This window comes from Cibotium barometz, chromosome 2 (genome assembly GCF_041138505.1).
Source record: "Cibotium barometz isolate CiBa-2024 chromosome 2, ASM4113850v1, whole genome shotgun sequence".
Lineage (NCBI taxonomy): Eukaryota > Viridiplantae > Streptophyta > Polypodiopsida > Cyatheales > Cibotiaceae > Cibotium > Cibotium barometz.
Genome location: NC_141047.1, coordinates 9,887,462 through 9,900,356, shown reverse-complemented (window position 1 = coordinate 9,900,356; position 12,895 = coordinate 9,887,462). Strand labels below are relative to the sequence as shown.

Genomic DNA, 12,895 nt, shown 5'->3' with positions numbered 1-12,895 from the left:
AGAGTGGGCTGCTGTCCCAAGGTAAACTATAGAAGAAAAATGATGAAGAACTATAGCAGAGAGTGGGCTGTTGTCACAAGATATGTATTGAAGATAAAACGCTAAGGTGCACTGTGTAGCAAAGAGCGGGCTGTTGTCCCAAAGTGTAAACTAAAGATAAAACGCTGATGTGCTGAAGTGTAGCAGAGAGGGCTGCTGTCCCATAAGCAGATGTATAACGTAGGTATGCTCTGTGTAGCAAAGAGGGTTGTCCTATGAGATGATGTGAAACGCTGATGCGCTGGAGCTGGAAGTAGATGATGTGCAAGTGCTGATAGCAGCAGCAGTTCACGTGGTACCTGATATGATCTATGAAGTGGTACAAAAGACTGAATGAAGAGGCAATGCTCTGTATAATCAATGGGATTGCTGGCCGGCCAGTGAAAGGGCAGTCGGCCAGCAGCACGACACAAAAAAGATGGATAAAATCTAATAAATCTAGAATAATCTAGATATATCCCCTTTTTAGGCCTGAACAAAATGCCATTTTCAAACACCCCTCTCAAGCCAAAAAGGGGACCATGAGAGAAGATGAAGGATGCCAAGGTCCCACATTGACACACTAGCAGAAGGAATGTATCTCCCTTTGGAAACAAAGTCTAATGAAGTCAAAGAGGGCGATCATGAAGGCAAAGGTAGTGAAGGTGAGTTGATGTAGAAGGGTTGATGGTCTCCCAAAGTAAGATCTTGAACGGGGCTCTCCTCTGAGTAAGAAGTCCCATTCCCTGTGTGGTCCAGTCCATCACTTGCCATAACTTGCACATCCATGCTCCAAAATCTTGGTTCTATCCGGTTCTTAATCCTTCTTTATCTGGTTGCACTCTAGGATTAGTCCTGAGATTAGCATGTACATGTATATGCACATGACATCCCCCTTTGCTAAACTTTATGTCGGGATTCCAATCTGTTTCTTGGATGACTGTCATCATCCCATTCTATTCCCAGAATCCCCTTGTCATCCTTCCTACTCTGGCAACCTTTTCACTGAATACCTAGCCCGGTCTCCAAATCCACTCTAACTCTGAAGAAGATCTATGTATCTATTCCATGGAGTCCCCATTCCGTTCCTGCCTTGTCTCTGAACACTGTCTTGGTCTTCTTTCCTGAGAAATGAGTCTAGCACTCTCACTCCACCCTTTGGAGGACCATCCTCCCTTGGAACCGTTGCCTAAAAGCCTTTCCTGGTATGCCCCAAGTGGCATCCAACTCACAGGACTGCCAGTCCCCTTGGGTCTTGTGGAACACCCCCAACCAACCATCTAGGAGTTCTTCCATGTCTTGTGTTCCTTACCTTGGACCTGTACACCTTCATACGGGACTGAATCAATGTTTAGCCTTGCTGAGCCTGATGCTCTGATACCAATGTTACATGCGGAAGCTCTGAGAGTCTTCTTTCAGCCCTAAACACCATCTAGAACATGCTGATGCAAAAACGCAAACAGAAAAGAGAGTGGATAGAGAGAGAGAGAGAGCTGGGAATTCAGTATATCATATAGTACAAAAAGGTACAAGAATCCTTGCAACCATGGGCTGCCTTCTAGAAAAGGTAGAATACCCTAACACTAGTCCTATGTCTAGACCCACACCCAAGATGGAGTGAATGAATAAAACGATGAGCAAAAGTGCCTTTTATAGGCCTTGGGAAAAGCTAGAGATCTGGCCGACTACTGGTTGACCAGCCGCCTAGACACCAATATCACTACTGAAGTACCCGACCTGCTTTAATGCAGCCGACACAACCTCTTCTTGCATTCCACGCAACCGACAGGTCATCATGTCCACTCCAATCCATCACTTGCCATAACTTGTACATCCATGCTCCAAAATCTTGGTTCTATCTGGTTCTTAATCCTTCTTTATCTGGTTGCACTCTAGGATTAGTCTCATGAGATTAGCATGTACATGTGTATCACCACACAAGCGCTAAGTCTGCCTTAGAATCACGATCCTCCCCATCTTCAGCAAGAAATTCATCCTCCTGAACAACCTAGGTCCAACGCCTCGAGTTTTGAGGACGCTCGGACTTCTTCTCAATCACTGCCCCGAACAATATTCCACAAACCCTTATGAATGAACCAAACCCGCATATTCAGATTCCAATAAACATAATTTGTCCCATAAAGCTTGTCCTCCTTGTTCGTAAGGGGGGAGCCATATCCACAGCAACAACAAAAACCGCAAATCTTAGCACTCCAAGACTTCTCTCCAGCACTTTCCAACAGAGCAAAGCACGAGGACCAATCATCCCCCTCTCAAATCTGAGAAAGTTAGAGGCTGGACATCAGCAAAAAACAGGCCCAAAAACTCACCAGAAACACCCAAACAGTAGGGAAGGAAGCCATGAAAGAGGCAAGACCGTCGAGGCCGCTTGTCGGCTGCACCACACACAACTGAATCACCCTCCTTTGCTGTGTGTTTTTTTTTTTTGGGGGGGGGGGGGGCAGAAAATACTGCCCAAAGGCGAAACTACTCGAAGAAGTAAGCATACATACACTAAGAACCCTAGTCATCAGAGGTGTTTGGGGAAAAAATTTTGGACAAATAATTCTTTGCCCTTTTGAATGGGCTGCAAGAACGATGTGTGTATGCATCAATCAGGGCATATCACGACATAATGGACAAAGGATCACGTGCTATACTTTCACATGTAGGCAAATACACAGCTGTCTCTTACACGTGACTAATACATCGCATGCATTGGGGAGACACACTGCAATGTGTCCTTGCTGGCATGTCATCATACATTTGATCAATATCTCATTGCTGCATGGCATCGTAATATGCTTGAGAAATGTGTATGCAGACATTGCAAACAGCATGCAATGAAGCAAATTTTGCATAAAACATACATTTGTGCAAACCACACAAACACTTAATCCTCTCTCTCTCTCTCTCTCTCTCTCTCTCTCTCTCTCTCTCTCGTTAGCCTCAATGCAACTCAAGCAAAAGAATGCAGAATCAGCCAATGTCAGAGCAGCTCGGAAAGAAGGCAAGTGGGTAGTGTATCGTGAGGGAAGAGCGCTCATTGAGAATTTTCATGAGTCCAAACTAAAATAAACACCAATACACACCGGGATGATAGTTTTTTATGCTTGGTATCGTGGATCTACTAGTTGATTAGTAGGATGGTTTTTCTTTTGGTAAGCCACATTTAGATTAGATGATATATGTGTGTGTGTGTGTGTGTGTGTGTGTGTCACACACAATTACTGCATCGACAGAACCCTTATCTTCTCTGCATCCGATATCTAATCAGGTTCAAGTCCCATTACGATGTGATCCTCAAAACAAAGACGTCTTTATGTTTGCGCAAAAAACGCGTACAACACATAAGCAGAAAGACAGACTACCTACCGTGGCATGCTGGCAACTCTTTTGTAGCAGAACCCTCTGTCTCAGAAAAATTAGGTCGCGCGCGCTATGAGGGTTATAGACTCTCGAAATACATACAAGGAATTTATGAGACTAATTTTCGCTTATAAAGGGGACACAGAAATTCTCCCACCAAGTATAATATTAAAATTCCACCAACTTTCTCATAATAAGGCCCCAAAACGTTTTTTTCTAAATTTATTAATTTGCTCGTTTTTGTTTGTAAGGTATTTTTGATTTCAGGTTTTTAGGCCTTGTAGATTGCAATACTATAAGTTATGGATTTTATTTCTTCCATTTATAGTAGATTTTGACGGCTGTTTTGGACGCGTGTTCGTCTCTCTCCCCTCCTGTGCATGCCTCTCCACACAGCATGTAGGCCCTCCTATGAACCGTCGCGAGACAAACAAGCTCTCTCTCTCTCTCTCTCTCTCTCTCTCTCTGTTATCTCTCGATGGCACGCTCATATTGATCTGCAGCCATCAATCTCATAGATCTTGGATTCTAGCAACAAGGAACAAGTCTATGGTCACAAATTACTTATATACTTCATGTAGCAGCCTTCTTTCTTTCATCCCTTTTCTTATTATGTCTACCACCCAATATCACTTTTCTGCCTAGATGCCTTGATTAGTACAGCAGATACTCTCACACCATCGCCCTTGCATTGAGTCTCCAACATCCCCTGCCCCCCTTGTGCACTTTGTGTGTGTGGGTGTGTGCACGTGCGCATGCGTGTGCATGTACGTGTGCATGTACGTGTGCGTGTGCTTACGCATGTGCGCACGCCCGTGTGTGTTGCTAGTTTAAAACATATACAATATCCATAGATGAATAGAAAAAACTATTCATGAAGCCATACCATCTTGATTTAAAGAAATGTTATACATGAAACAAGCTCGACTATGAGTCATGTACATTTTAGGGTCGATGATGACAAGTTGCATCTAGTGGAAATAAAATTAAAATAGCAGCTTGTTTGAAATTAACCTCAAGAGAAGAGAAGGTAGGTCCTGTTACCTGTATCCACACAAATAAACAAAACAATTTGTTAGCCTGAATGTGTATCATAGGTGTCAGTGGACCTATCCACATGTTATAGATGTCACCCTATCTGCGCAAGTTAAAAACAAAGAAGCCTAACCAAGCTAAATTATGTAAGTTCAAGTAGCACTTAACTCCCTCCATTTAGCAAGTTCATTAATATCTTGCAAATCTTATGAATTTTTTATAAGCCGCCACAGCCTATGTCTCCACCATCAATCTTGAAATCCAACTACATACATAGAAGGAGGGCTTGAACAGAACCAAATCTAATAGGTGAAAGGGGAGTGTACTTCCTCTCAGTAAGAGTAGACCAAGTGAGCTGAAGATAGAAAAGTATTCATTGCTTGAACAAAACCAAATCCAATAGGTGAAAGGGGAGTGTACTTCCTCTCAGTAAGAGTAGACCAAGTGAGCTGAAGATAGAAAAGTATTCATTGCTATGTAACTAGCAAACCTGCATACAATTTCTAAGGAGTAGCACCCCTAGAGCTAAACCCTGTAGGTTTCAATAAGATGTTTCTATTTGAAACAGACTCTCAGAACTCAGTAAGATCGTAATAATCTTAGTAAGACTGTAAAAACACTTGTGAGTGAAGATATGAAGTATGTTGAGTCAGGTTTGATAGCATCAGTTGAGAGTCATCAGTTTTTGACAAGGTCAGGTGAGTGTCAGAACCCGAGGGTGTGAAAGAATAGAGTCAGTCTTTTTGGGTTGAGAGAAATCTATTTTGAGTCTAGTTTGACAATCAGAAGGGCCCAGATTCATTTATGATGAAGAAACAATCATTTCGTGATTCTAGAAGGATTTTATCTTAAAAATGGAATATCTTGATTTGTACTGTGTATTTCATAATTTCTTTTTACAAGTACGTAGATCTGTGCTTTATCTACATTCTGGTGCATTTTTATGTTTTTTTATAGAGATTTGAAGAGAATAGACATTTTTTAAAGATTTTAAGAATGTGTTTAGATTTATTATTTTAGAGAATAGTGCATTATGAATTTTCCTTTTTTTTGTAATAGAGCTTCTTCTTCTCTTTAGGTCATTTCTTCTTTCCATATCTCATTTCTTCTTCTACTTTCAAATTTGCATCTCCAAACAGTTTGTATTTCCCTCCATCTCCAAACAACTTGTATTTCCCTCCTATTCTATTGCACTTGTTCACTCTACAAAGCTAGAGAATGAAGAGTGATTTGATTTTTTGGTACCATTTTCTTGGAGCCAACAAACCATTTCCCTCTTCATTAATCTTGCTATCAAGGAAAGAAGCAACAAAGAGCCAACACAGAGAAGCAACAGAGAACAAAAATGGAGGCTAGTAGTGTTTTGATGTTGGTTATGTTCAATTGAGTTCTATAAGTTATGTTTTCCTATTGGTTATGTGCATTACTATTCGTAAATAATAAAGTTAATAGTAAGATATGTTTACTGTTGGTTAATAATAATAATATGTGCATTATTATTGGTTAATATTAATAATATGTGTTAAAGTTGGTGTTAAGTTACACATATGTGTTAATAATCATGAAATTTTGTGTAAGTTTTCTTGTAGGCATTGATTGTACTCTATGGAGATAGTGATGTATCTAAGTGTTTCTAGTTTTTTGATGTTTTAGGAAGCAAGAAGCCCTAAGAAGAGAAGTATACACTTCCAGCTAGATGAAGAGTATGCCCCATTGTACAAGAGAATTGAGGTTTTAATGATGAATCCATCGGTGCAGGGAAAAAACGTATAGATCTTTGGGTTGATGGGTCTATATATGCACCTGATTCTATTACACAACAATGTCCCCAATTCTCATGACTAACATCATTTGTCAAGTATGTTTGTGAGGGTAATTCAGGGTTACAGGGTTATACTTGGAGACTTACAACCTAAGCCCATGTTTCTACACAACAGATCATGAAACTTAATATATCATTGTTGGCAAAACAAGAAGAGAACAATGTTTTGCAAGATGCTATGCATGACATGGTAATGAAAAATGTTTTGCAAGATGCTATGCATGACATTGTAATGAACTGCCAGTTTGATTAACTAGGTTAATGATTTACAAGTTAGGAATAAGAAGATGAAGACAATGCTAGAGAAGACTGTCACTTCTGGGCCCACAACGACATGGGAGGTACGTGAACACCAAAGGTCATATAAACCTATGCACATGCTAGCAAACATAGGTGGACAATACAAGCGAAGGATCTATGCACAACGTGATAACATGCAAAAGATGTTTAGCAATCTAGAAAATGAAGTGAATCAAGGAATTGAAAAGATACTCACTAAAGATATGGTGAAGTCCGCATTTCAATGCCCAAAGTTTAAGTCAGTTTAGTGAAGTCATCATACAATTCTTAGAAGAGGTAAGTGATTCATTCACATCAAATGATATGCAGGGAATATAAGATAAGGTAGGAATAAGTTCTTAGTCTTATGGCATGATATACAAGCATTTAGATACAAGGTTTAAATAAGTGTTGCAAAAGAAAAGGTTTAAATATTTAGATACAAGCAGCACGCCAATCATTAAACAGTAAGGTTTAAACATTTAGATACAAGCAGCACGCCAATCATTAAACAGTAAGGTTTAAACATTTAGATACAAGTAGCACACCAATCATTAAACAGTAAGGTGGAACAATTAATTGGTGAGCCAATGCACTTATGTCACAGACATGTATGCAAGTATGGGTCAAAGGAAGTGCAGTTTGTCTTGCACACAAATAACAATTTTGTATTATATGTATGCAAGTTACAATCTCTAATGGTAAAATTCTACAGTATATCTGTTGCAGAATGTGAAGGCAAGCTAAAATTTGTTTTGAAGCTTGATAAAAGTGAGGCTATCAAAGGTCAGAAGTTAGAACGTGTTAGTCTAACTCTCATGAATAGAGCACTGGATCCTAACATCTTGCTTGGTCATCCTCCTGATTACTTTAGTATATAGTCTGAGAATGAAATTTGGTGGCTTGTTGCATTTGAAGTACCAAAGGAAGATCATGAGATTTTGAAGATTTTCTTTAACTTGACAGAGATACCTAATACAGTGCAACGTCAAAAGTTTGCACGTGGAAGGTTATGGTGAGTATCAAGTGGAAAGACACCTTGCTGGAGATCTCAAAACTTTGAAGTGCATGCTTGGTGTGTCAAATGCAGCAAATGCAAAGTTTCCTTGCATATATTGTATGCGGTCTAGAAAGAAAGGTAAGAATGAGAAGAAACAATAGGAAGAAACAGGCAGAGAAGGGTGTCCTACACGTGATCAATTTGTTTGCCGTGGGGGCCAAATGGTACGAGTAAATCCTAAGTGGGATCCTATTCTTGGCATCCCCTTGACAAGAATACACTTTTGCACTTTGCATGCACTAGTGAGGATCATAGACAAATTGGTTTATGAATGTGAGATCCCACTGCCCCCTCCGCGCATCGGGCGGATCCCCGATTGCTAGCAAAGCGAAAGCAACTTCCTCTTGCACGGGGCAAGGTTTCCCACTCGGGGCCTCGCCCTCAATGTCCAGGCACGAGACGAAGCTGGTGGTCATTCCAAAAACCGAAACTGGCAAAATTTCCCATGCCTGAAAAACGAGGATGTTTCCACCATTTTGAATTTCTTAACGAATTTTTCTAACGAGTTCAAGTTACTGAACTAACCTTCATCTGAATAAACCAGATAGAAGGGAAACTATTACAGACTTAACTTGAAGGAATCAACGCTTTTTTCCAATTGAATTAGGCACAGCCGTTGATCTATTCATTTGAGAAGTCTTCAGGTTATTATTTAACTATTCGAGTTCTAAGCGTATTCCTATTGATCAATTTTATTATTAAACCTCTACTGATTCCAGCCTAACCCCATCCGGCCCATGGGTTAGCCACCGCCCACCCATAATTGAATGCCTTTCTTAACTTTTGCTTTAGAATACAGATACGCACATACTCCTCTTTAAACTTTAACTTTTAAAACAATCCATTGAAAAACAATTATTGGTTACAAATGTCATAACTCAAAATTTCTATTCAATCCTTGTTTCTCACAAAACAGTATCCCTCTGGACTCTCCGTTGAGACCAGCAGGTCAGCAACAAGATCCAGTAACAGATTACAATAATTTTCTCACCATCAAACATATATATATCTTCCACGACATACGCATGGGTGTCCTAAGCACCGCGAGCCCATGCATTGCCTGGTCAGAACCCTCCAGGATCCTCCTTAGGTGTCCTGACACTTCACTCAGGGACCGCTTTGTCGGCCCTCGCCCATCGTAGCGAAAGCACACCATTTTACACCATACCCAAGCTGGTCAAGACCTGGGCAGGTTTTTGCCGCACGTGAACCGTCCTTTGAACACTCCCCGCTGCCAGCTGTTGCAACCGAACTTCCCTTAGAAAACACATATACCAAATGCTCCGTCCAGCATTTTGGCGTAAGACAGTCCTTTAAGAAAACAGGGTTTCTATGCAAGTTTTCAGTTTTGAGTCTCTTTTGAATACAATGAGTATATCTTAATTCCGTATCCCAAGACTTCTAGATCACAGGTCTGGATTTTCAAGTAGAATTCCTCGAACTCTGAATTCTTGATCCTCATATCAAAATCAAAGGTCTCAACTTAGTTTCAGATTCAGTGGGTGATTTGAGTGTAGATTATTGAACTGGTCACATTGTCTTTTCTTGAAACTAACGAAGGAGTTACGTCTTGGTCATAGTCTGATTCAGGGTTTGAGTCTGGAAAGGTTCTCCCTGAACTATCTTTCTCGAAGGGTAATATTTCAATTACTACTTTACTGAATTTCATTCATTGAGTATTTTGCTTAACTGAATTCAAAACTAGTCACTCACGAATTCCTATAAGGAATAAATTAATCATTTATCTAAAATTATGACTTCGATAGTTTTTCTGAATTTTTTCATTACCATCCTAGAGAATATGAAACGGTATAATTTTTCTTCACTGAGTATTTACTTATTCATTTTTCAATATTCAGGGGATTTAAATATAGGATTAAAGAGAACTCTTATTTTGATATAAAAATTCTGTATGCATCTATGCATGAAATCCAACTTCTATGGATTTAACACTTTTATATAAAAGAAAATCCTTTTATGCATCTATTTATGCATAAAAAATCAATTTTGATGAAAGGAACACTTTTATAATTAAAAAATCTATTTTATGCATCTATTTATGCTTAAAAATCAATTTTGGTGAAAGTAACACTTTTATAATAAAAAAATTTCTTTTATGCATCTATTTATGCATAAAAATCAATATTGATGAAAGTAACACTTTTATAATAAAAAATTTCTTTTATGCATCTATTTATGCATAAAAATCCATTTTGATGAAAGTAACACTTTTATAATAAAAATTATTTTATGCATCTATTTATGTATAAAAGTCAATAATGATGAAGTAACACTTTTATAATAAAAAAATTTCTTTTATGCATCTTTATATATGTATAAAAATCAATATTAATGAAAGTAATACTTTGATAAAAAAAACATCTTTTATGCATCTATTTATGCATAAAAATCAATATTGATGAAAGTAACACTTTTATAATAAAAAATTTCTTTTATGCATTTATTTATGCATAAAATCAATATTGATGAAAGTAACACTTTTATAATTAAAAAAATATCCAATATGCATCTTTCTATGCATAGAATTTAAATCTAATGAAAATCACACTTTTATAAAAAAAAATCAATATGCATCTTTCTATTCATAGAATTTAAATCTAATGAAAATCACTCCTTTATAATAAAAAAAGTAACAATATGCATCCTTCTATGCATAGAAAAATCACTCTTTTATAAAAAAAAATATTTCTACTATCCATTTTTCTATGCCTAGAATGAAAATAACACTTTTAGAATACACAAACGATGGGGATTACTCTTTTTGAATAGTAAAAGGTAATACTTATTTCACAAAATTTAAGAAAATTTTGCCATAACCTCCTTTGTATGGCTGACCATTTTTTAATTTTTCCTATTCTTAATTTACTTAAAAATTATCCCTAATTGGTTTAAAGCATCCTAAGCTAATCAAATTCCACTTTTAAAAGAGAAACAATATGAGAAGTTTAATTCAAACAATTTGGTTACTTAACTAGGATAAAGAAGGGATGAATTTAAGAATGAGAGAGGGGGAAAGCCTTTCCAGCAGATTATCATTTTAAAGATAACAAAAAATTAGAAAACCATTAAAAGAATAAGAAAAAGTAGGATTTCTAACTTACATGAAATTCTGGGAGCTTTCCTTTGGCTTGATGGTTTGAGGGATCTACTCTTGTTTGCAACAAGAGTGGCCACCAATTCTTTAGAAGAGGGAATGGTCAAAAACTAATGAATTATTAAGAAATTCATAGTTTTTGGCTCTAGGGAGGAGTAGAGTAACAGTGCATAAAACACTATTAAGCTTCAACAAAGGGGGAGGCTTCTATTTATAGAAAAAAGTGAGCTTCTAACCAAGCAAACTGATTCTAGAATTTTTCAGATCAGTTTGGTCAATTTTTGACCATTTTTGGGTCAGTTTAGCTTACTTTTTGGAACTAGACTTGAATTAGGAGAGAGGAGAGATGAAATATCTCAATTTTTGGGAATTTAAAACTACACCACACATGTGAAATAGGTGCCTCCTTCCGGAGGGGGAATCCCCACTCTTGAGGTGTGAAAATTTCATTTTTTTACTATTTCCTTTGGTCCTTAGTCCACTCTTCATCTTATGTGAGTATTTACTCATTTTTGGGGGGATTTTCTTTATTTCTTCTATTTATCACTTCCACACATTTGGATGAATCTGATTGGCCCCTCAAAACCTTAATTTAAAATTTTCAAAAAATCTGGACCCCTAGGATAAGGCCTTATGAACAGATTATAATTGATTTCTAATGCACCTTTTGAAAATCTTTTTGAACTTCTGTTTTGGGAAAAATTATTTTAATAAGAAGAGATATTTTTCCATCCAAAAATATCTAAAATCTGAATAATCTCTCTCTATAACATTTTCTCTCTCTAAGCCAAAATAGGTAGAAACAAGATCTTTTATATATCTGAAGAGGGATTTGATTACAAGGGAAGATACTGGACATCTTGAGGGGCTGGGGAGGAATCTTACATTCTCTCCCACTTGAAAAACTCGAGATGTTCTCATCTCGCAAACTGGGGGTAATCCCATAACAGTTCGGCTTCTTTCTCCCAGGTGGCATCTTCAAAAGGATAGAACTTCCATTTAACCAATAATTCTCTCAGAATTCTATTCTTGAGAACCTTTTCTCGAACATCAAGGATTTCTTCAGGTTGGAGTTCCATCTGTCCTTGGGTTTTGAAGAAATTAAGATTTCATCATCAAGCACATGATTTGGGCTTGGTATATACTTTTTAAGAAGGCTGACATGAAATACATTATGTACTTTGAGATGAGGAGGCAGAAGAAGCTCGTAGGCTAAGTCACCTACTTTCTTTGTGATCAGATATGGTCCACAATATCTGGGAGATAACTTCTTGTACTTCCCAAGAAATAGAGAACTTCTTTTGGGACGTACTCGAATGAAGACCATATTTGCTTCTTTGAATTTTCTATCTGACCTCTTCTTATCTGCATACGGCTTCTGTCTATTAAGGGCAGCTTTTATATCTTTGCGAATTGACTGCATCTGCTGCTCCATGTCATCAAGCATCTGTCTGGACATCTCGGCCCTAATCAATGGGTCGGACCAAGTTAATGGAGTTAAGCAATCTTGTCCATACAAAGCTTTGAAAGGGTTCATCCCAATACTTCTATGATAAGAAGCATTGTAGGTGAACTCGACTAGGTACAGATAGCTTAGCCACTTCTTGGGTTCCCTGCCACAGCATGACCGAAGTATATCTTCGATTACTTGGTTCACCCTTTCAGTTTGACTATCGGTCTCAAGGTGGTAAGCTATGCTGAGATCCAAGAAAGTTCCTACTACTTCAAAAAATGCAGTCCAGAATCTTGACGTGAATTTGGGATCTCGATCACTTACTATTCTTCTAGGTAGGCCATGCAATGTGGAGATTTCTTTGAGGAACACTCTAGCCACGTCCACTGCAGTGTAGGTTTCTTTTATTGGAATCAGATGGGAAACTTTGGTTAGTCTATCAACTACCACGAAGATGGAGTTGTAACCTGATTGCACTGAGGGTAATCCAGTAATAAAATCCATACTGATGCATTCCCACTTCATCTGGGGGATGTCTAATGGATGTAACTTCCCAGGCATTTTTACTCTCTTGGCCTTGACTTTCTGACAGGTCAGACATTGACGTACATGATTAAGCACATCCTTTTAAGAAGCTTTTCTTCACATACATGTAGGTTTTGATGAAACCTGGATGTCTTGCAATAAGGCTGTCTCATGGGCTTCATTCAGAATTTGACCCTTAGTTCCCTCATCATTGGGAAT

General features: G+C 38.0%; 1 protein-coding gene across 1 annotated transcript in view; it reads right to left on the bottom strand.

Annotated features, from left to right (window-relative positions):
* LOC147640622 (uncharacterized) overlaps window positions 1-3,505 on the bottom strand; it is a 65,883-nt gene extending 62,378 nt beyond the window's left edge. The window contains exon 1 of the mRNA XM_086813575.1: window positions 3,394-3,505. Within this exon, the coding sequence (XP_086669701.1) occupies window positions 3,394-3,401 (8 nt within the window). The 5' untranslated portion in view covers window positions 3,402-3,505. The remainder of the gene's footprint in view (window positions 1-3,393) is intronic.
* Between the last annotated feature and the right edge of the window lie 9,390 nt (window positions 3,506-12,895).